The following is a 22,385-nucleotide window of genomic DNA, read 5'->3' on the forward strand; positions in this document are numbered from 1 at the left end:
GTCATCCTGTGAGTGGAGCCAAGGCTACAGCGATTCTGTCAGGGTCTGTCCTGTCAGGGATCATTTGCTCAGAGCCACAGGCTTATATAGAAGGACTCTGGTTGCCTTTGTCCTCAGCAGAGGAGCACATGGGACATCTCCAAAGCAGCGATGACAAGTAGCAACAGGAACACCAAGAAGAAATAAACAGGAGGCCAAACAGAAAACCAACTGCACCTCTGCCTGGAGAAAAGATGGACACTGCCTTCCACCTCAGACAACCCTGGTGGCTTTTTTGGGTCTGTTGGGTAGAGAGCACGGGGCAGATGTTGTTGATGGCCCTTCAACTGGTGGTGCAAGAGGCTTCTACTGGAGCGTGAGTACGGAGCATGCACAACTCACCAGGCCATCAAGAGGTCCGGTGGTAAGCTCTGGGAGCTGTCTCTCTTCTCCATGTGCAGGGCCAGGGTTGGGGGACTGAGGCAGTGGGCTCCTGGGGAGAAGGCCTGTCTGTCCAACACCCCTGCCCAGCAACAGGGAATCGCGGCGACTTCCGTGGTCTCCGTGAAAGACTCCATCGTCTGTGATTCCGTCAGGAAATGAGACATCTTGGGTGGCTGCCCTGAAGTGGAACACACTGCCATGGCTAGCCCTGCGTCTCCCAGAAGAGAGGCCTAGGAAAGACTGGACATTGTCCACAGATGAGTGGGAGAGAAGGTGGGACAGGAGTGGTCCTCCCTAAATCCATCACGCATTTCCCTCCACCCAAGTCCACGTCTTATGACCGCTCCGTCGCTACCTAAATACCTGAAGACGTTCTGGGTAGATGTCAAGAAGGAACCAGGAAAATGATATGCCAAACAGACTCGGGGAAAGAGAGGAGAGGGGCAATTATAAGTGCCTCAGACCAGCAAACAGGTTACTGTCACCAAATACTGCCAGCTGGGCCAGATGTTGGCTAGCCTTTGGCAACAGACATGGACATAGCTGTTCTGTGTTCCCACAGGCACATGGACAATCAGGACCTCAGGAAATAGGCCAGAACTGGAGAGTGGGGTGTGGATATTAATAGAATGAGTGTGCTCTGCTGTCTGAAAATTAAGATGTACAGTTTACTGGGTTCCGTCTGTGTGGTGTGAGGGTTTGTGTTGGAATGGGGGAGACAGGAGCTTACAGTGTAATGAGCTGGCAGGATCCCCTGAGGCCAGCTTTGAACAGTCAACAATAGAAGATTAAAGGAAGAGTTGCAGCCCAATATCTTGGAAGAAAAAATGCTATTCTTCCAAATCGATAAACATTTTCCATCAAAAGCTTCCACCCAGCGAGAGCCGTGAGGTTTACGGATACAGAGGGAAATATCTGGTCCTCGAAATCTCAGGCGCCGACCTCCGCAGAGCTCCTGAATGGGATCGGCTAGTTCTCGTGACTGTGGGACCCTGGCCACAGTGAATCACCAGTCCTGTGCTCAGACCACACATAGCATCTCCCGAGTCTAAACAATGGCTCCCTACCAAACTCTGGTCATAGTGCCTTTAATTTTTTTCTTAATTCCTTTTATTTTCTGAATAACTAAAGTAGGGTGTGTTGCCATTAGAATTCTCCTTGTTTACGTGATAAATCCCAGGTCACTGTCTCCCCCTCCATTCCCTCCTTTCTCATATATGTGTCCGTGTGTGTGCCTGTGCGTGTGTGCATACATCAGAGGATCAAGTCAGCTGTTTTTTAAGCACTATCCTTCCCTTCTTTCCTCCCTTCCTTCCTCCCTTCCTTTTTTCTTTCTTGCTTCCTTCCTTTCTTCTTGTTTCTTCTGAAGACAAGGTCTCTCGCTCACCAAGTAGGCTGGCTGTCCAACCAGCCCCAGGCATTCTCTTGTGTCTGCCTCCCCAGTGCTGGGATCCCAAGAGTGCAGCAGCAGCATGCCTGGCCTTTTCTTTTAATGTGGGTTCTGGGAATTGAACTCAGGTCCTCAATTGTAGGGCAAACACATTACCAGCTCAACCATCTCTCAAGCCCCTTGAGGTTTCTTTTCATGGTGGCTTGGAGCCTAATCCTGTTCATAAACCACCATTAAGAGCTTAGTGCTATACACAGAGCACTCTGCCTAGACTATGTGTGTGTGTGTGTGTGTGTGTATGTGTGTGTGTGTATGTGTGTGTGTGTGTGTGTGTGTGTACACACACACATACATACATACATATTCAACCCCCAGGCTACAGCACTCAAGCACATGAGTTCTTCCCATATTGTAGGGGAAGAAAAGAATTAGGAACCTGATACTAAAGATAAGAAGACAGAGTTGTTTACATTTGGGCAACAAGCAAACTAAGAAGGAAGCCAGGCAGAGCATCTAGGTCCAGTGTTCGACCATCAGCATCTCCTTACCATCAATTATCTTAGAGCCAATCTGTTTGTCAAACAACAGGCCATGGTCTCTTTCCTGTGTCTTATCTCTAAACTCTACGTCATTATTTTTGGTCTGAAAAAATCTTTATATTAAAACTCCCAGAGAACTATTTACTAGAAACACAGATATGGAGAAAGAAGAGGAGACAATGCTTGGACACTCAGGTGCTAATCTGTGTGTGGCTGACTGAATGCGGGGGGGGGGGGGGGGATTAAAGCCCAATTCAGTGTTGTTGACATTTCCATGGAAACTATGGTTCATTCTCTTCTGTGACCATCAGAGTCCTAGACAAATTCCCTGTGAAACACTGAACTGTGCCCTGTGCATTCCAAGCACTGCTCTAAGAGGCAGAGAGGGTAAGAGCGGCACAGATGTCCACAGGTGCTGAGGCACGGGTGTGTCGCGCGTGACTGTGAGTGTAGATGCCTGTGTAATCCTGGGGCTGTCAATAGAGGAGAGAATCCTTTCAGTGAACACAGGAAGGAAGGTTCAGAGGGATGCTACGGGCAAGAAGTAAACCCACCCCCTCCCAGCCCCCTACCCCTGCAAAAGCTGCCTGGCCCCCTCTCCATATGACTGGTGTGAGAATTTCTCTTGCGCATGACCAATTGTGAGAGCCACTCTAGGCTGTCAACTTGACCCACTTGGGAAGAAGGAGCCTCAGTTAAAGAGTCGCCTCTACCAGACTGGCCTGTGGCCATGTCTGTGGGGCAGTTTCTTGACTGTTAATTGATGTAGGATGGTCAAGCCCAACATGGGGCTGAACATGAGCCAGGGGACAAGCCAACGAGCAATGTTCCCTTGTGGTTTCTGCTTCGGTTCCTGCCTTCAGGTTCCTGCTTTGGGTTTCTATCCCAGCTTCCCTTGATAATGGGCTGTGACCTTAAAGTCCTAAGGAAGAGAGCAGAGGCCTACAAGAGGGAGCTATTCGGTATATAGGGTTTTCCAGGTGGTGGAGAGAAAGGAGGAAGAAGGTTGGTGAGGGAGGTTGAAGTGGGAGGTAGAATGTTAACCACGGTGGGACAGATTGCTACAGAGTCTAATGTGAGGTATGAAACTCATTTCCAGGCTAGGCTGTGTCTCAGAGATAGGTCCTGGGGTCTTCTGCATCAATAGTAGGTGACAGCCTGAACCGTGGGGCAGGAAGCAAGAAATAAGAAAGCTGTCAGTGGGTTTTCAGCACCAGGGACAGAGACACCAATCTCAGAAAGACTGGAAAGCGACCCTTGTTTACCAGGAAGACCTCAGGGTCAGCATGCCCCCATAGGGGCTTCGCCTCCCTTCCTTACACACCCAGGTTCTTCCTCACAGCTCACCCAAGGGTCCCGGCCCGAAGTCTGGGAATCATCCTGCATTTCCTCTCCTTTTCCTTCTTCCATAATCTTAATCTTTTTTCTTTTCTTTTCTTTCTTTCTTTCTTTCTTTTTTTCTTTTTTTTTTTTTTTTTTTTTTTTTTGGTTTTTTTTTTTCAAAACAGGGTCTCTCTGTGTATCCTTGGCTGTCCTGGACTCACTTTGTAGACCAGGCTGGCCTCGAACTCACAGCAACCCGCCAGCCTCTGCCTCCTAAGTGCTGGGACTAAAGGCGTGCGCCACCGTGGCCAGCTTCACAATCTTAATCTTGATCCCCTCCACTTAGCCCTTATCATTTATACCTGTTCGCACTGATAATGGCCCTGTCCTAGCTTAGGCCACCAGGGAGGAGGGGAGTCTGCCACGCCAAGTGAACCCTCGAGCCAGCTCAGCATAACTTACCATCCGGCGTTGGTTGTAAGGCTCAGACTGGGGTGACCTGTTGTCCTCTGTAGAACCCTCTGACACCCTTGATTTCATTCTGTGTTTTCTCTCATTGGTGTTTTTGGGGGCTGAAGGCGATCCGTCATGGGAATGGAGTGAGGTGGTGTCAATACCCAGGGATGCCAGCACCTGAGGAAAGAGCAGTAGTTGAACCCACAGAATCTGACCAAGTTCGGCGTTTGTGTCCCTCAAACATGGCTGTGGTGGTGAGGGATCTGAGACTAAAGAGGTTGAGGGTTAAGATATGAGCAGTGGTGGGACGGGGGCATGGCAGAAACAGGGGTCGCCTCCCTCCTATGGCCCTTGCAGCAGGTGCTGATGACTAGGCCCTACTTATCAGGTGGATGCTCCTCCTCAGTCACGGTGCAAGCAGCACTGTGGAGAAAATCCCTTTGGCTTTCCGCACCAGAGCCAGACATGGGAGCACAGCCAGCCAGACCTCTTGCTTCCAAATAGGGCTAACTGTAGTGTGGGTCACTGCCGGAGATCCCCAGAGGGATCAGACAACAGCCTACATCTAGTTGAGATCATTTTGTGGGCTAGTTGCACCCACTGCCTGATCATCCTTCATTCACCCTCCCTGTGTCCAAAAGGCTCCTGAGTAAATCGCTTGGCAAAAGCTCCCCAACTCAGATTCTTCTGTGTGTAGAGCATGTGCAAGCACGTTCATATAGGAGCACATGTGTGTGTACATGCTTATAGAGGCCAGAGGTCAGCCCCGGTGTGGTGTCACTCCCGTAGGACCTGCTTACTTTACTTTTGTGACTAGCTGAAGCTCCAGTGAGTCACCAACCCCGCCTCCCCAGCACAGGGGTCACAAGCATGTACCCGGCGACTTTTTAAAAGGTGGGCTCTGGGATTTGAACTCAGGTCTTCATATTTGCATGGCAAGCACTTTGCTGACAGCCATCTTCCAGCCCAGGGCTAGGAACCAGAGAAAGCCCCTGAGGTAAGATCCGTGCTCCTACAGTTGCTGGCCTCACGGGGGCTACCTCCACTCACCTCCTGTTCCTTCTGCAACACCCCAAGGGCTTCCTCGAACTTTTTTTCCTTGTCTTCAATTTCCGCAATTGTTGCCTGGTTCTGCTCCTCGTACGCCATGGTGACCACAGCCAAGATCAAATTGACAAGGTAGAAGGATCCGAGAAAGATGACGAGCACAAAAAAGACCATGTACATCTTCCCGGAAGCCCGGAGTGTCTGGAGATTTGAGGGAGAGAAAAGAGGGCTGTGCATGGGATGTCTGGACCCTTGGACGTCAGTTAGACTTCCAGGATAAGAGGAGCCATGCAGTCACCAGCCAAGAGGACATGCAGATTGGAACCAGCTGGCATGGCCAAGCGTGGTGGTGCGTGTCTATAACACACGCACTTGGGATGCAGAGGCAGGAGGACCACACGCTCCACGTAAGCAAAGGTCTCACAGTTACCTGCTGGTACAGGCGTTCCCAGGAGTCCTGTGTCATGAGGCGGAACAGTGAGAGGAACGCCCATGCAAAGGAATCAAAGCTGGTGTAGTTAAAATCTGGGTTTTCAGACATTTTCATACAGGTGTAGCCGTCAGGGCAGTGACTGCAGCAAGAGGAGAGAGGGCCACTATGGCACGGCCCTTGTTGGTTGGGCACAAGGAGGTGTTGGGGCAGTAAGAAATTGATGGGCTTGGAGTCAGACAGCTCAGCCTTCAGCTTATTAGTAGAACATTTAGTGTGGGACTCAGTTTCCCTCATCCATAACGCAGGGATGCTAATGCTTTTGCTCATTTACCCTGTCTGAAGGACTAGCCTGGTGGAGGCAAGATGACAGGCCCTGACTCGACTCTATATGGTGTCAAGCTCCTTGTCGGCTTGCAGCAGGGACAGGAAAGCCAGCAGCCACAGAGCAGACTGAGCTCCAAGGCCGTTGTCACCATCTGCAGGGTTAACCGTCAAGCAGGCTTACATCAGCCAAGTTCAGCAACAGATTGTATGTAACAATGAAAACATCACCTTCCACTTGCCAAGCTCTCACGGTATACCTCTCTCCTCCCCAAGTGCTTCATGGACAATATAATGCAATCATCTCAACAGTCCTTACTTAAAGTGAGGAAGTAGGGTTCAGAGAGAAATCAGCTGCCTGAACCCAGAGAGTGCCGGTGTATTTATTAAAAATGGAGGCAAGCCATGGGGCGATCAACCACACTCCAGGGCGCGCCTGAGAGTAGCTGGCCAACACAAAGGAGATTCTATTTTGTGTGTGTGTGTGCGCTTTTTGTTTTGTTTCATTATTTTTGTCTTATTCGGGGTTTTTGTTTGTTTGTTTGTTTGTTTGTGTTTTTTAGTTTAAGAGAGAGAATTCGAGCTGGGGGGAATATGATTAAAATGTATTGTATGAAAAGATTATTTTTTAAAAATAAAAAATTTAAACCATGAGGTACCGAGCACTGAGTCCACCTCTTCTCCAGGTGTTTGGGGGGGGGGGGGCTGGGAGGAGAAAGGTCAGGGTAGAGATATCTGATGGATGAATGGGGGGGTGCCAAGCCCTCCTTCTTCATATCAAGGAGTCAGTGTGGAGGAATATATCTGGCCAGAACAGGTGACATGCTCCCCCCCCCACCCCCAAAGTGGGGACAGCCTGGTCAAGGAACCAGGGAGCTTGGCATCATCCCTCACTGGCAACCTCTGGGATTTTCCCTATTCCAGACCTCCATGCAAGCACACAGCCTTGGGATCCATAGAACTGCTTAGGTCTCTGACAAATTAATTACATTTCATTCTAATTTTATCTCCACTGTGACTGGAGATTTGCAAGTCCCCTGACTCCCATGTTTGAGGGAAGCCCTTCGGTTTTCTTTCTCGTAAGTTCTACCACTAGCGTTGAGGCTGTGTTTGCTTCTGTCTTCTATGACTTCACTCTAGCCACTCCACATCTCAATTGCCAGCTGCTCATCCCATCGGCTCACGCAGCAACAGCCCCTTGCACTGCTCCTTCAGAGCACAAGACAGTATGCATGGGAAGCAAGTGAAAATCCCTGCTGCTGGGGCCAGCAACCTGGCCATAAAGGATCTGAGGACCTGCCTTCAGATCCCGGGCACCTGAAAAAGCTGCCTGTGGCAAAATATTCCTTTACTGCCAGGGTTGGGGAAGCCAGCTGAGACAGGAGCATCTCTGGAGCTCACTGACCAGGCAGTCAACTAGGCAAATCACACACATACAACACACACATAGACACACACATATACATAGACACACACATACACATGGACCTGTAAACACATGTACACACACATATACACATGGATCTATAGACACATACACACACTCATACACAACACACAAACACACACATACACACACACAGACCTGTATACACATGTACACACACATACATACACGGACCTGTACATACGCGTGCACGCGCACGCACACACACACACACACACACAAAATCACTAGGTGATTTTTTTTGTTTTTGTTTTTGTTTTTGTTTTTGTTTTTATACTCAGTTTCCATCTTGAGACCCTACACCTCAGGGCTTCTGTTTTACCTGGAACCAGTCCAAGACCCAGCTTTTGTGCAGACCCCTCAGACCTTACTCCATTACTGCCTTGAGCCAGCCTCTCCTTACTACCCAAGCTAGGTGTGTCCACTCCCCAACTGCCTGGCTGCATCTGCCTGATGGGAGGTCGGCCTCTCTGGCACTTGAGGTTGGGGTGTAGGTGAAGCCCAGAACTTTATCATAGAGAGTTGAGGCTTGCTCTGGAGCCGCTGGCTTCAGACGTGCCTGTCATCTGTGTGGGAAGAAGGCACGGTTTCAACTTAAACAGAAGGAAAGTCAAAACTGACGATGTCTGAGCTACACTTTCCTGGAGCCAAAGACCCAACGATCGGAGAACTTTGGGGAATGCAGAGGTTAGGAGGGCTGATGCTGGCCAGGTCCTCCTGTCTGTCTTTGCCCCTCAGCTCCACCGGAAGTTACTCTTCTAGTGAGATGGTTAAGGCTAAGCCTCATGATGATGGTTAATACTGAGTGCCACATCAACAGAATCTAGAATCACTTAGGAGACAAACCCCTAAGCTTGCCTGAAGGAGTTCCTAGATTTGGCTAACTGAGGTGGGAAGAGGCGCCCTAAGTGTGGGTGCCACCGTCCCACAGGCCCACCCTAAGTGTGGGTGCCACCGTTCCACAGGCTGGGGCCCCGGGCTGGATGAAAAGAAGAAAGTGAGCTGTGCACCAGCATTCACCTGCCGCTGCCTCCTGAGTGGGTGCAGTGCGACCAGCTGCCTCACAGCCCTGCCTCCATGCCTTCCTCACAACAAACTGTACCCTTAAACCGCGAGCCCCAATAAGCCCTCTCTGCATGTATTTCTTCTCAGGTATTTGGCCACAGCAATGAAAATGTGGCTACTGTGCTCATATCAGTGTCATCTGTCTCCACATGGGCAACAAAGGCTAGTCGCCACTCTGGGAGCAGGTACCTATGAATTATGCTATTTCAGGACAGACCTTTCTGATATGTCACCTAGACCTCTCCTGCTCTCTCTTTACTCCAGTGGCCAAAGCAGGAGGCAGTGATGAGGGTCCTTACTCCTTAGCTCAGCTTCTTACTTCCTGCCCTCCACCTAGGGGTCACCTCCATCCAAGCATCACTTGTTCATCCATCCATGAAGTGCCATTCTTGTCCCTCAACATCAGCCTCAACTGTCGCCTCCAGGAAGCCCTCCCTAACTTCCTATCTGGCCTTGCAACATCATCCACTGTGTTTTCCCAGCCTATGGAACTCCTAACACAGCATATGTTTTCTATAGCATAACATCTTTGTGCACATACCAAAGAGACCAAAACACAGTAGGCTTATTTTCTGATTTCAGCCTGCAGAAATATTTTGTCCAGCCAGTATGATAGGTAGATATTTTGGGTAACTTGTGACCAAATTTCTGCCTGGGAGTTAGCACATTAAAAATTGAAACTTCCTGTCTCCCTCTGTTAAGCTGGCAGAGCTGGAGGCAGAGGACACCCACTTTCACATAGCAACCAAAAGCTGGGCTGAGCAATATCTGCCCCTTTCAATGGGTCATGAACTCTCAGTTGCTATGGTTCCCTCCTGGCCCTCACCACTCATCTGTTGTTATGTGCCTGACCTCTGTAAGAATTTGAAATCACAGAAATATTATGCATTTATTTCTTCCCCTGTTACAATATATATATAGCAAACCCAAGGATGGAATGAGCTGTGGTGAGAGCAGAGCCTTAATACAAACACGGTCACATCTTCTGGGAGCCACTCACTTGTCCCTCCCTTTTGGTACCCATAGGCCTCTGAGATATGGCCTGCCCACTCTTTTCAGTGAGGGGTGACATCTGTTTCATCAGCCCTCAGATCTGTGCTGATTTCTGACTCACTTTAGTCAAGGGGACACAGAAAGAATGTCACTGTGTGTGAAATCAAGACCCACACTTCCACTGTTCCCCCTTTGGAATCCTGTGTCTGTCCAGGGCAGCTCGGGCCAGACTGCTGGGGATGAAGGATCACTGGGACACACAGACACCTTGCAGCACGTCCATCTGCTGTTCGCAGATGCGTGGAGAAGCCAAACGTCAGCTGGTCCACAAGAGGAAGGGTTGTTGTGTTGGATCATAAAATCCTAGAGTCCTTTATTGCCAGGCAAACCTGACTAATACACTGACTCTCCATGAGGCTGTGTGTATGTGCGCACGTGTGTATGTGTGTGGTGTGCTCATATGTTGTATGGGCACATGTATGTGGAGGGTAGGGTTCTTTCATTGAACTTGAAGCTCATTGGTCGTCCAGGAAGCTCAGGGGCTCTGCCTGTCCCCAGCTGTCTACCCCAAGGCCCTGCAGTGCTGTGGCTACAGCTCTGCATTGATGTGCTCCACTCTTTTTATTTGGTGTGGGGGATTCACAGTCGGCCAGGGTTTTGCCAGCTGAATCATGTTCTCAGCTTCCCTCTCCATGAGTTTCCGTGTGGCAGTGTCTATGGTATTTATTAACACAGCTTCTTTGGGATGCTAGGGTCCCCGCCCAGAAGAGGCTCTGGATGAAGGATGCTGGGCACTGGTGCAGCCGTGTACTTACCCAGCATCAGATCCATTGCCACACAATAAGGGGTCGGTGGTACCAGGCTTGAAGAAGACATCTTCTAAAGAAAGGAAGGAATGGGGCCTCATGGAGTGTTCTAGGCCTTGGTGACCAGAAGGACACTGCCTGCCTTTTGTCTAAGGGAGGTCGCTCCTTTGCCTACAAGCCTTCAAGGGCGCCACATGCCCTTCCAAGCCACCTGGAAGCTGCACAGAGCCAGAAAAACCCTGCTTTCAGGTTTAGAACTTGTCAAACTTTTCCTTTACCAAATTGGTCGACAGGAAAGCAGGGAGGGGAGTTCAACGCCGCTTAGCCATTCAGTGGAAATGAAATGTCAGTATAAAACTGGGCGGTGGTGGCACACGCCTTTAATCTCAGCACTTGGGAGGCAGAGGTAGGTGGATCTCTGTGAGTTCGAGGCCAGCCTGGTCTACAAAGTGAGTCCAGGACAGTCAAGGATACACAAAGAAACCCTGTCTCGAAAAACCAAAAAAAAAAAAAAGAAAGAAAAAAAGGCCAGTGTATGCACAGAGAGGAGCAGGGCTTTGCACCATGTCCCCACAGCCACACTGTCCCGGAATCCTGCTGTTGGTCACGACAGCAGAGTGTACACTCACTTGACATCTCAGATGAGAAATTATCAGCCTTGTGGAGAGCTGTGCTGTTCCTGACACAATTGTTCTTAAGGTTCCCCTTGAAGAGCTGCAGGCCCACCAAGGCAAAGACACTCAGGCAGAAGACAGTAAGGATGGTCACGTCAGCCAGCTTCCTCACTGAGTGGATCAGGGCTCCCACAATGACCTTCAGTCCTGTGGGAAGGTGACAGAGATGCTCCCACGTGTGCATCTGGGCTGGCCTCCCCACTCACTACACGCAGGTGTGGCCCACTCACACGGTCCAGACAGTTCCAAGTCCATCTTCTCACGCGCACCTTGCGATGGCTAAGACTGGCAGGCAGGTGGGGCCTGCTATCCTCATGGTACAAGCAAGCAGCTGGGACCCAGGCAATGCATTTTTTTTTTTTTATCATCTCAAGGCTAATAAGGGATTGACACTTGTGATTCAACTAAAACCGCCGTTGGGTGCCCGTGTGTGTGTGTGTGTGTGTGTGTGTGTGTGTGTGTGTGTGTGTGTGTGTACACGCACCTGTGTGAGTATGTCTGAGGAGAGCAATGACATGAACAGTTACTCCATTGCACAAATGCACTGGTTAAAGCCACTCACCTGGGATCACAGAAACAGTCTTTAGGGCTCTGAGAACTCGGAATGTCCGCAGGCCTGAGATTCCTCGAAGATCTACCGCTGAACCAACATACCTGTAGGAGCCAAGGGCATTTCCTCAGGGGAAGGGCTCCAGGGTGCATGCAGCATACGCAAGAGTCGTCATAGGGAGAGCGAGGAGTGTTGGGAGACCCAGGACAGACACGGCATATCCGGTGGCATCACCACACGGGCTTGGTGAACCTGCCTCCTCAGACCTGGTTCCTTGGGGGTAGAAATAGTGCTAAGGCTCACATGACCTGAGTTGGACAGTTATTAGCACAGAACCAAGTCTTGGGTTTGTCCCCATGGGTGCAGGGCAGGCCTGAATATGTATTCCAATACGTAGGCCACAGGGCTCCACCAGAGAAAGCTGGGGTGATATGAGGAAGCAATCTACATTATGAGCATGGACACTCCCCCAAAGTCCTATACCCCAAAACCTACAGGGACACACATGCCAGCAGAGAAAAAACACTCACGCCAGGGTAATGACGCTGAAGTCCAGCCAGTTCCAGGGGTCCCGAAGATAAGTGAACTCATTTAAACAAAATCCTCTTGCCAGGATCTTTATCAGCGCCTCAAAGGTGTAAATGACAGTGAAGGCGTACCTGGGGAGAGAGGTGCACAGTGACATTACCTGTGCCATGGGGACCTCAGGTGCTTCCTCTGCAGGAGGGAGAATTGAATTCCTGTGGTTGCTCTAAGGGAACACGAGCAAAGACCACGGACAAGGAAGACAAGGAAGAGGATGAAGATCCACACAAGTGGGCGGGGCAGAATGAGAAGAGAGGAGGGGGGAGGAGAAGGGGGAGAGGGTGGGGAGGAGAGGAGAGGAGGGGGGGAGAGCAGCTTGTGAAGTGGGCAGAGGACAATGTCAGGTGAAGAGCGAATGTCCTCCTGTCCCGTGCGAGGTCCCATCCTATGGATGTTGGAGGCTCCTTTCCCAACCTGTGGATGTTGGAGGATGTGGACAAGGCACAGATCTGTTATTATCCTCTTCCCTGTGTCTCCCTATGTCTAAGCCTCTTTTCTCACCATGCCTGACGTAGCTGTGTTTCTGGCCTCTGTCCTGTGGAAGGGGAAAGAGCACGTGTGTTCACAGATGTTCTCTCAGCAGATCGGAGCGTAATAGGATTGGCTGTCTCAGAACCGCTGCTTGTTGGGCTTGGACTTGAAGAGCCAGGGTTGAGGGTGAGGCGATGCTTCTGGAATGCTCAGAAGCCTTTGATCATCAGTTGCAATGGCTGTCACACCCTGGGGGACCATCAGTTCTACCTAAGGGCCTTGCTCAAACAGCTTCCCAGCCCAGGCTGTCCCCGCATTTTCTGGTTCAGCGGGTCTGAGGTGGGACTCAGGGACTGGGATCTTTTTTCAAGATGTATTTATTTATTATGTATACAGTGTTCTAACTACTCGTACACCTGCACACTGGAAGAGGGCACCAGATCTCATTATAGATGGTTGTGAGCCACCATGTGGTTGCTGGGAATTGAACTCAGGACCTTTGGAAGAGCAGCCAGTGTATTTAACCTCTGAGCCATCCCTCCAGCCCAGGACAGAGGTTTCTAACATATTTTCAGCTGATGCTAACATGTGGCTGGGGAACCACTGGCTCTGGGGATTTGTGTGTACACGTGAATTGCATGCGATTCGGTGTTAGGGAGATGGCTTGGTTTGCAACATCCTTCTGTGCAAACATGAGGATCTGAGTTCAGATGTTCAGCTTACGAGTCTAGGGCCAGGTGTGGCGGCACGTGCCTGTGCTTCTAAGGCCAGGTGTGGCGGCACGTGCCTGTGCTTCTAATCCCAGCACTAGGTAAATGGAGACAGAAGGATCCCTGAGGTTCACTGGCCAATCAATCTAGCTGAATCCATGACCTCTAGGCTCAACTAGAGATCCTGTCTCAAAAAAATAAGATGGAGAGCAATGAAGAAGTAGATGAGCCTTTATCTGCACTTGCACATGCACAGAGCCCAGTAGGATAAATACAAGGGACTCTGCAGAAACCTTCACAGTCCAGGACCCAGAGATGCTCAGGATCCGGAGGGTGGGCTGTGGGACCAGCGTGGGCTGAAGGCCTCTTCCACAGGAAGCAGCGGGCCTCCCAGACCCGACTTCACCACCACCCAGAGTGGAGTTGTCTGCTAGGGAGGTGGACAGGATGCTTACTCTCCGGAAGTGAACAGGAAGAATGGTGCAGCCTGGCTGCAAAGGAGGAGAGCTTCCGTGGAGAGGCAGGCACCTCCCACTTCTGTCTTTGCTAAGCTTCTAGAAGGCAGTCAGATTCACAGCTCATGAAGACCTACCCTGTTCTCTGAGTTTCAGGCTCTAGTTATGTAGCCCAGGCTGGTCTTGAACTTGTGATCCTCCTGGGATCATGGGTATCCAGCACCACAGCCATGTTAGACAAGCTGCACCTTTAATAAGCTAAGGGGTGGCGTGACTTTAAGGAATGCTCGGAATCAAAACCAAAAGGCGAGGCCAGGCATGGCGGCACATTGCTGCAATCCCTGGATTCCTGCAATCCCCGGATTCCTGCAATCCCCAGTCTTGGATAAAGAGGGAAAAGAGGGAGGATCTCAATGGTGCCCAGGCCAGGCTGGGCTGTGTACACGCGAATCAAGCCGACCAGTGCTGTACAGCAAGCTCCTGTCTCCAAACAACACCATCAGCACCAAAATGAGACAAAAGCCCGAGGCAACCAAAGAGGGAGAACAATGAGAAGATTAGAGAAACCCAGAAAAAGGGGGGAAAAAACCCCAAAACCTGCTATTGATATTTTTAGAGAGTTAAAAGGTGAGATAAGCATTTCGTAAAACAAGAATAGAAGTCTACAAAAAAGCATTAAAAACAAAAACAAAAAAAACAGAGCTTCTGGAAGCAAGCTTGCAAATGAAGTTTTAGAAATCTCAGAAAATGGAACACAAAGTAGGAATGGATAAAAACAGAGATTGAAAATCAGGGAATTTGACTGCTGTCAGATTAAGAAGAGGCCTGGAAAGAAATAGATTGAGGAAAGGATTGTTCAAGAGGAAAAAAAAAATTCCCAAACTGAAAGATCTGAGTTTTTAAAACATAGGCAAGAGTTCAGGAAAATGGATGAAAACAAAACAAACAAACAAACAAAAAAAAAGCCCCATCATAGCAGAATTCTACAGAGTTTCAATGATTCTGCACAGAGGAAATGCTCAGCACTTCATTCGAGAGACAAAGAGAAAAACACAACAGGCTATCTACAAAGGATTGATGTCTTATTCACTGTTCTATTGCTGTGAAGAGACACCATGACCAAAGCAATGTAAAAGAAAAAGTAGTTAATTGTGGGTAAGGGTGAGTCCTTGGTCATCACTTCGGGGAGCAGGCAGCAGGCATGGGGCTGCCGGTAGCTGGAAACTTACACTCTGATCCACAGGCAGGAAGCACAGAGTAGAACTCGGGCATAGCGTGGGCTTTTGAAACCTCAAAGCCCACCCCTAGTGACACACCTCCTTCAATAAAGCTACGCTTTCTATCTAACTCCCCCTAAACAACCCCACCAACTGGAAACTCAACCTGATTCAAACAGAGAGAGAGAGAGAGAGAGAGAGAGAGAGAGAGAGAGAGAGAGAGAGAGAGAGAGAGAGAGAGAATATACAATCAACAGTGGTCTTGGTTCCAGACAGACATGTGCTCTAATCAGACAGGGGAAATTCTGTCTTCTTCAGCGTTCAGTCCCAGTGCAGCTGTGGGAAGCCATTTTACGTGGCTCCTCCCTGAGAGTGCGGTTTTAGGAGTCAGAGTCCTCTTCGTTTCTGTAGCTCCAGGATGCCAAAAGTCAAGTGTGCATCCACCTACTGTTGCCCCACAGAGTAGGTGTAACCCCAGAGAGAAGGCTTGGAGTCAGGGTTAGAGACAGGGCTAGGGCAGTGTGGACAGCTCCACGGGTGGGTGGGAAACTGGCTGAAGTCCCAGGAAGAAGCGGGGTCACTTCTTGTTTGGGGGGTAGGATAGCTCGGCTAGCCCCAGGAACTCCATAAAACAGCTGCAAGTCATTCAGTGTTACCTAACAGGAAATGGAGACCTGGAGGGCGGGGCATGGTGGTAGGCTACCCCACACTCCCTGCAAACCTGTAGAGTCGCCCCAGAAACGGTTTGAACATTGGTTTATGGTGTGCTCCACCTGGTCCTGACTAGCAGGCAACTAAAGAATAACGCCAGATGCGTCTCTGCACAGACCACGCGCTCTGCTTGCCGGGAGAACAGCATGGGAAAAGATGAGGGAGGCAAGAGCGCAGACTCGGCACTCACCGGGGGCAAAGTGGCCACTGCCCACACTGCTGTCTTTAGGAGCTGGATACCTTCTGTCTTCAACTTTTCATTTTAAATTTATCCCTCTCCCCATTTTTTAAACCATAGAGATTTCTAAAAGTCAATCTAATCTAAATATTTACACATTAATTTTTTAGTTTAATCTATTTTTTCTTTTATATTTTCCTTCTATTTCTTTCCCCCTCTAATCTCTCTTATCATGTGTCCTATTTTCTCTTTTGAGGCAGGCACTCACCATAGCACCAAGGCTTTGAAAGTGTAAGCCACCATACCCACCTTCCAGAATTCAATTTTTACTTCTTCATTTTTCCTCCCTCTTTTCTATTTCTTTATTTCTTTTTGTTTGTTTTGAAACCAGGTCTCTCTATATAGCTCTGGCTGTCCTGGAACCAACAGTGTAGGCCAGGCTGGCCCCAGACTCACAGAGATCCACCTGCCTCTGCCTTCTGAGCGCTGGGGTTGAAGGGTGTGTGACTCCAAAGCTGACCTCATTCTGTTTTTAATCTTTTTCCTTCAGCTGGATCCAAATTTCCCCTCTTGGTTCTTGTTGGTTCTTCTTCTTCTTCTTCTTCTTCTTCTTCTTCTTCTTCTTCTTCTTCTTCTTCTTCTTCTTCTTCTTCTTCTTCTTTTATCTTATCCTCCTGTTTCCCCCCTGCATCTCATTTAACAAAACAGTAACACTGGGCATAAAAAGCTCACATGGAACACAATGCAGTGACAGTGAGTAACTTCGAAACTCCACTGCAACTAAAATATAGGGCTCTCAGAGCCCCCACAAGTCAACAAAGACACCTCAGAACTAAACTACACTATAGATCAAATGGATTTAACAGACTCCTGCAGAAGACTCCACCAGCTCCTGCAGACTGCATGTTCCCCTAAGCAAGTTTTAACAAATAAAAACCCTGAATAATTTATTGTATGTTATCATACATAGCAAAATAAAAGTGGAAAATCATCTGCAAGAGAAACTACAGAAAACATATAAATACATGAAAATTGAACAACATGCTTTCGAACAATTAGTGGGAAACCAAGGAAATGCAGTGAGGAGGAATAGTAAAATTCCTAGGATCAAGCTAAAAGAAAAAGGTAATATTTCAGAACCCACTAGGTACAGCGGAAGCAGTTCTAAAAACACATGTTTGCAGCCATAAATGCCTATATCAAAGTGAGAGAGACATCAAATAAATAACCTAGTGGTACATTGCAAGGTCTTGGAAAAAAGGAGAAAGCCAATCTCAAGATTAGTGGAAGAAAAATAAAGATCAGAACTGAAATTCATGAAGTGCAAACACTGCGCGCGCGCGCGAAAACCAGTGAAACAGATTTTGTTATTTGATATAAGATTGACACAAGCTTTCTAAAGTAACCAAAAGAAAAGACATACGCTAATAAGTTTTGAGACAAAAGATATTGTAACAGATATCATGGAAACCTAAAGGATCACTATGGGTTTTTTAAAATATTTATTAATTTGTTGTATATGCATGTGTGCATGTGTGCATGTGAGCGTGTGTGTGTGTGTGTGTGTGTGTGCGTGCAAGTGCAAGCATGTGTGTAGACAGACATGTGGGGTTCGGAGAACAACTTGAGGGAGTCAGTTCCTCTCTTGTGCTGTGTGAATCTCATCAGACTTTGTGGCAAGCACTCTTACCTTCTGTGTCCTCTCACCAGCCTCACTGGGAAAAGTTTTGAAAGCTTATATTCTAATAAATTGAAACCTCCTGAAGAAATTAGCACATTTCTAGAAATACACAATTAAAAAAAAAAGAACTGGGGAGTTGTAAAACCTAAACAGATCACTAGCAATCAATGCAACTGAAGAAGAATTCTCTCAACAAGCTGCCAGGACCAGACGGGTTCATGGCCAAACCCTACCTGTTTAAAGTTTAAGTTTTCCAGATGTTTAAAGAGGGGGAAACACTTCCAAACTCATTTCACAAAATAACTACCCTGGCGTTAACACAAAAACACCACAAAAATGAGAAAACTATAGGCCAGTGGCCATCATAAACAGAGAGCAGAAATCCTCAGCGAAAATGTGCAGAATCCAACAACACATCAACAAGATCACACATCACCATCAAGCCGGTACAAAGATGGTTCAACACATGCAAATCGGTAAGTGTAACACAGCATGTAAATTAGGGTACTCGACAGCCCTACATTATACCAAGCGGGAGAAACAGAAAGCATTTGTCCTAAAGTCAGGAAAGAAACAAAGCTGGCCACTCTCCCCACTCCTGTTCCGGTCCACATAGGTAGAACCATCCTGGGAGGTGTGGCTGCAGGAGACGCTCTGCTGACAAGAACAAAAGGAACCTTGCAGGAATCATGATGAAAGACTTCACTTTACGCTATGGAGCCACAGTAACAAAAACATGAAACACAACACTGGCAGAGAAACAGACAGGCAGGCCAATGGACTCAACTAGAAGGCCCAAGAACCAACCCATGCAACCAGTGCCCTCTGATTTTTGACAAAGATGCCAGAATTGACCCTGGAGAAAGAGAAGTATTTTTAAACAAGCAGTACTTGAGGATGGAAACTGGATGTCCCGCCCCCCCTCCCCCCCATCTCACCATGTGCATAGATCAAGACCACAAGGTAAGAGTCAAGCATTTGAACTTGCTACTGAAAAACAGGCGAGGATGCTTCAAGATTCAGACGTAGGCAAGGGCTGTCTAAAGAGAACTCCACCCCCTCAGAGAACAATGGCAAGTAGTGAAAAAGTGGGCTTGCATAAAATCAGAAGGCTTCTGCACACAGAAAGAAATGTCCAGGAGGCTGGAGGGAGCCTGAAGAAGGGACCGAATCCTTGACAACTAAAATCTGACATGGTTCTAATTTCTAGAATCTATAAAGAACCCTCCCCCAAAAAACTGAACATCACAAAACTAACTCAACCAATAAGTAGGCAAATCGAATGGACAGATGGTTCTCAGAGCAGGATCTGCCAATGGCCATACAATGCTCACATTCCCTAACCATTGGACTATACTGAGGCCCCGTCTCAGCCAAGCAAGTGCATAGAACTCAGGGGGTGGCAAGGATTTGGGAAAATGAACTCTACAACCTGTAGGTGCGGAGTCTCTGGAAACCAGTATGGCGGATCCTCAAGGAACCATCGTATAGCGTATGAACTCTACCACTCCTCATCTGTACCCCAAACAGTCAAAACCAGAGAGTTACCTGCACACCCATGTTTACTGAAGCTCTGTTTGCAATAAGTAGTGCCATAGACTCAGCACAGGTCTTCATTGACAGATACGTGGATAAAGAAAGTGTGTGTGTGTGTGTGTGTGTGTGTGTGTGTGTGTGAGAGAGAGAGAGAGACAGAGTGTGTGTGTGTGTGTGTGTGTGTGAGAGAGAGAGAGAGAGAGACAGAGTGTGTGTGTGTGTGTGTTGAGAGAGAGAGAGAGAGACAGAGTGTTGTGTGTGTGTGTGTGAGAGGAGAGAGAGAGACCGAGTGTGTGGTGTGTGAGGAGAGAGAGACAGAATGGTGTGTGTGTGTGAGAGAGAGAGAGTGTGTGTGTGTGTGTGTGTGTGTGTGAGAGAGAGAGAGAGAGAGAGAGACAGAGTGTGTGTGTGTGAGAGAGAGAGAGACAGAATGTGTGTGTGTGTGTGTGAGAGAGAGAGAGAGAGAGAGAGAGAGAGAGAGAGTGTGTGTGTGTGAGAGAGAGAGAGACAGAATGTGTGTGTGTGTGTGTGTGTGTGTGAGAGAGAGAGAGAGAGAGAGAGAGAGAGAGAGAGAGAGAGAGAGAGTGTTGTGTGTGTGTTGAGAAGAGAGAGAGACAGAGTGTGTGTGTGTGTGTGAGAGAGAGAGAGAGACAGAGTGTGTGTGTGTGTGTGTGAGAGAGAGAGAGAGAGAGAGAGAGTTATGACAGAAATACCTTTATACATGTATGAGGGTGTCATAGTGAAACCCACTGTTTGATATAGTTAACATGTAGTAATGACATTTTTGAGAATATTGATGCAAATATAAAAGACCATGACATGAGCATGTGCAGAAATGTCTATGATTTGTGTGATTGAATAAGTATAACCAGAAATTAACTTTAAAATGAAAACCAAATTTGAAAGACTAATATTTTTCCTGTGGTGAGAGAAACAGCGTTGGAGACTTCCTGAAGAGGTCTGCTCTGAGCGGTCAATGGCATTCCTGCTGCATTTGCTGCCTCCGACCATTTGTGTTTTCTAAATTAGAACATGTTCACTCTGAATTGTAGGCTATTGGGGATCTTTGATGGATATTTCCAGCTTTCCAGATCAAACAGACCAAGAGAAAGTCCTCTCTAAAGACTGTTCTCAGAGTTTCAGCCAAGGATGAGGACCCAGCTCTGCACCGTTGAGTGTCTCCTTGGGTGACAGCACTAGCAGAGGCATGTCCTCCCTTTGGTGGATCTGGAGCTGGTGGTGCCTCTTGATGTCTGGGTGCAGCATCTAGATGTGATTTTAAAGACTTATTTATTTATTACTGTACAGTGCTCTGCCTGCATGTGCATCTGCAGGTTAGAAGGGAGCATCGGATTACATTATAGATGGTTGTGAGCCACCACGTGGTTGCTGGGAATTGAACTCAGGATCTCTAGAAGAGCGGTCAGTGCTCTTAACCGCTGAGCCATCTCTCCAGGCCCTAGATGTAATTTTTAACCGTATGTCTGATGTCAGTTTCCTTATGCTTTTTCGGGCAGTGAAAGAAATATTAGGTAACAGGAAGGAGTCAGATTGAGTCTTCACTCTTCTGTCTGTCCGTCCGTCCGTCCGTCCGTCCGTGTCTCTCTCTCTCTCTCTCTCTCTCTCTCTCTCTCTCTCTCTCTCTCCTGTCTCTCTCTGTGCACACGTGCATGCGTGTAAGTGTGCCATAAAGGCATGCCCATGGAGGTCAGATGACAACATCATGTGCACTCCCTGCCTTCTACTTTGTTGACGACACTGTCTCTTTCGCAGCTGTGTACCTCAAGCTGTGAGCATCCAGATCCTCCCGTGTCCATCTTCCATCTTCCAATAGGAACCCTGATATTACAGATGGGTGCAGTATGGGGTCCAGCTTTGACATGAGTTTTGGGGATCCAAATTCAGGCCTTCAGTGTGCGTGGCAAGCACTGCAGCTGCTTACCACGTTCTCTATGAGATTCGGTTGTTTTATATCATTATTTTACCAAAAAAACAAAACAAACAAACAAACAAACAAACAAACAAACAACGCATACTCTCTTAAAACTGGGCAGCAGGCTGAGAAGAGCTGACAAAGCTCAGTGAGCCTTATTCTCTGTCGCGGTTTCATTTCCTCATGTGTTTACCTGCCCCAGTTGGGTTATTGTGTGTTCTCCAACTGTCCCCTGATGAAGAGACCCTGCTCTCTCTTCATGGTGCAGCCTGCGCATTGCACATCACTTATATTTGAGACCCAGTGTTCTGGTCACATGGTTTAGGCATCTGTTTCTGTCGTCACTATCCTTCAGCAAGCCATCTTTGACATGATGATTCGTTTTTGTAAACTGGGATGTTATGAAAGGCAACAGCGACAGTGACAGATGGAAAAGCGCCCGTTACTCAAGATCACCCACCATCAACTCCTCGGTAGCCAGTGGGGTCACATAAGTGGGTTTTAAGGACACAAATATGATACGATATTAGAGTTCACCTTCTATTTTACCTTGGAAAACAGTGCTTGTATAATTCAATCGCACCATTTTCTTTTGAGTCTGCTGATTAAATGAGAGAATAGTGAAAGACTTCAAGGGACCAAAGAGAAACATTGCAGAGGATGGAGTGAGCTAAGCAGTCTGCAAAAATAGGTGAGGATGTGGAGTTCCCAGGTGACAGTGAGGCGGAGTGTTAGAGGGACCCAGAGGGAGAGTTTATGGATGACTACCAGCTAGTCTCAACTGTAAGAATAGACCATATCGGCCGGTAAGATGGGTCAGCACAGAATGTCACTGTCACCAAGACCAAAGAACTGAGCTGGATCCTCGGGAGCTACATAAGGAAAGGAGAGAGTCAACTCCTGAAAACTGGCCTTGACCTACACACACACACACACACACACACACACACAGAGAGAGAGAGAGAGAGAGAGAGAGAGAGAGAGAAGGCATGTACATGAATAAATGCCTTTACAGATCATATAAAACACACACTAGCAAATTGACCAGGCCAGGATCAACTGGAACGATTAAAAACCATGAGCAAACTCACTTGTGTAACCTATTCTATTGATAAGATACACGACAGTCTTGATAGGAAAACATTAATTAAAAACCCCACTACCCAACTGCAACAAAACTCTGAGATGGCAGAGACTTGAACCAAGAACCCCCCACGTGCCTGGCGAATCATGCTTTCTTGCAGATAAGAACACATTTCTTTCAGGGCGAGGCTTCCCTGCCACCAACGGCTTTTTGAACTTCAGAATAGCAAGTGCTGCCCAGGCTTTCAGAGGATGCCCTCACTGACTCACTGAGAGCCCTGGGGCGTGAGGAGGGCGAGATCATGCCACTAATCCTTTTTCCTCAGTATAGCTCTCACCTCTTCCTGATTCCTTTTCT

The 22,385-nt window shown here is 48.1% G+C and overlaps 1 protein-coding gene across 4 annotated transcripts in view; it reads right to left on the reverse strand.

Moving 5' to 3' along the window:
* The window catches only part of Scn10a (sodium voltage-gated channel alpha subunit 10), a 107,528-nt gene that overhangs the window by 47,764 nt on the left and 37,379 nt on the right, over positions 1 to 22,385 (reverse strand). For 3 of the 4 annotated variants that reach the window (XM_051139998.1, XM_051139997.1, XM_051139996.1), the window contains exons 4-11: positions 11,998 to 12,126; positions 11,480 to 11,571; positions 10,873 to 11,064; positions 10,253 to 10,316; positions 5,609 to 5,750; positions 5,182 to 5,379; positions 4,138 to 4,308; positions 382 to 663 (exon numbers count right to left, since the gene is read on the reverse strand). In XM_051139998.1, the coding sequence (XP_050995955.1) occupies positions 382 to 663; positions 4,138 to 4,308; positions 5,182 to 5,379; positions 5,609 to 5,750; positions 10,253 to 10,316; positions 10,873 to 11,064; positions 11,480 to 11,571; positions 11,998 to 12,126 (1,270 nt within the window). The remainder of the gene's footprint in view (positions 1 to 381; positions 664 to 4,137; positions 4,309 to 5,181; positions 5,380 to 5,608; positions 5,751 to 10,252; positions 10,317 to 10,872; positions 11,065 to 11,479; positions 11,572 to 11,997; positions 12,127 to 22,385) is intronic. The other variant, XM_051139999.1, reaches the window with a different exon arrangement.

Source organism: Acomys russatus, chromosome 32 (genome assembly GCF_903995435.1).
Source record: "Acomys russatus chromosome 32, mAcoRus1.1, whole genome shotgun sequence".
In the NCBI taxonomy this organism is placed as follows: domain Eukaryota; kingdom Metazoa; phylum Chordata; class Mammalia; order Rodentia; family Muridae; genus Acomys; species Acomys russatus.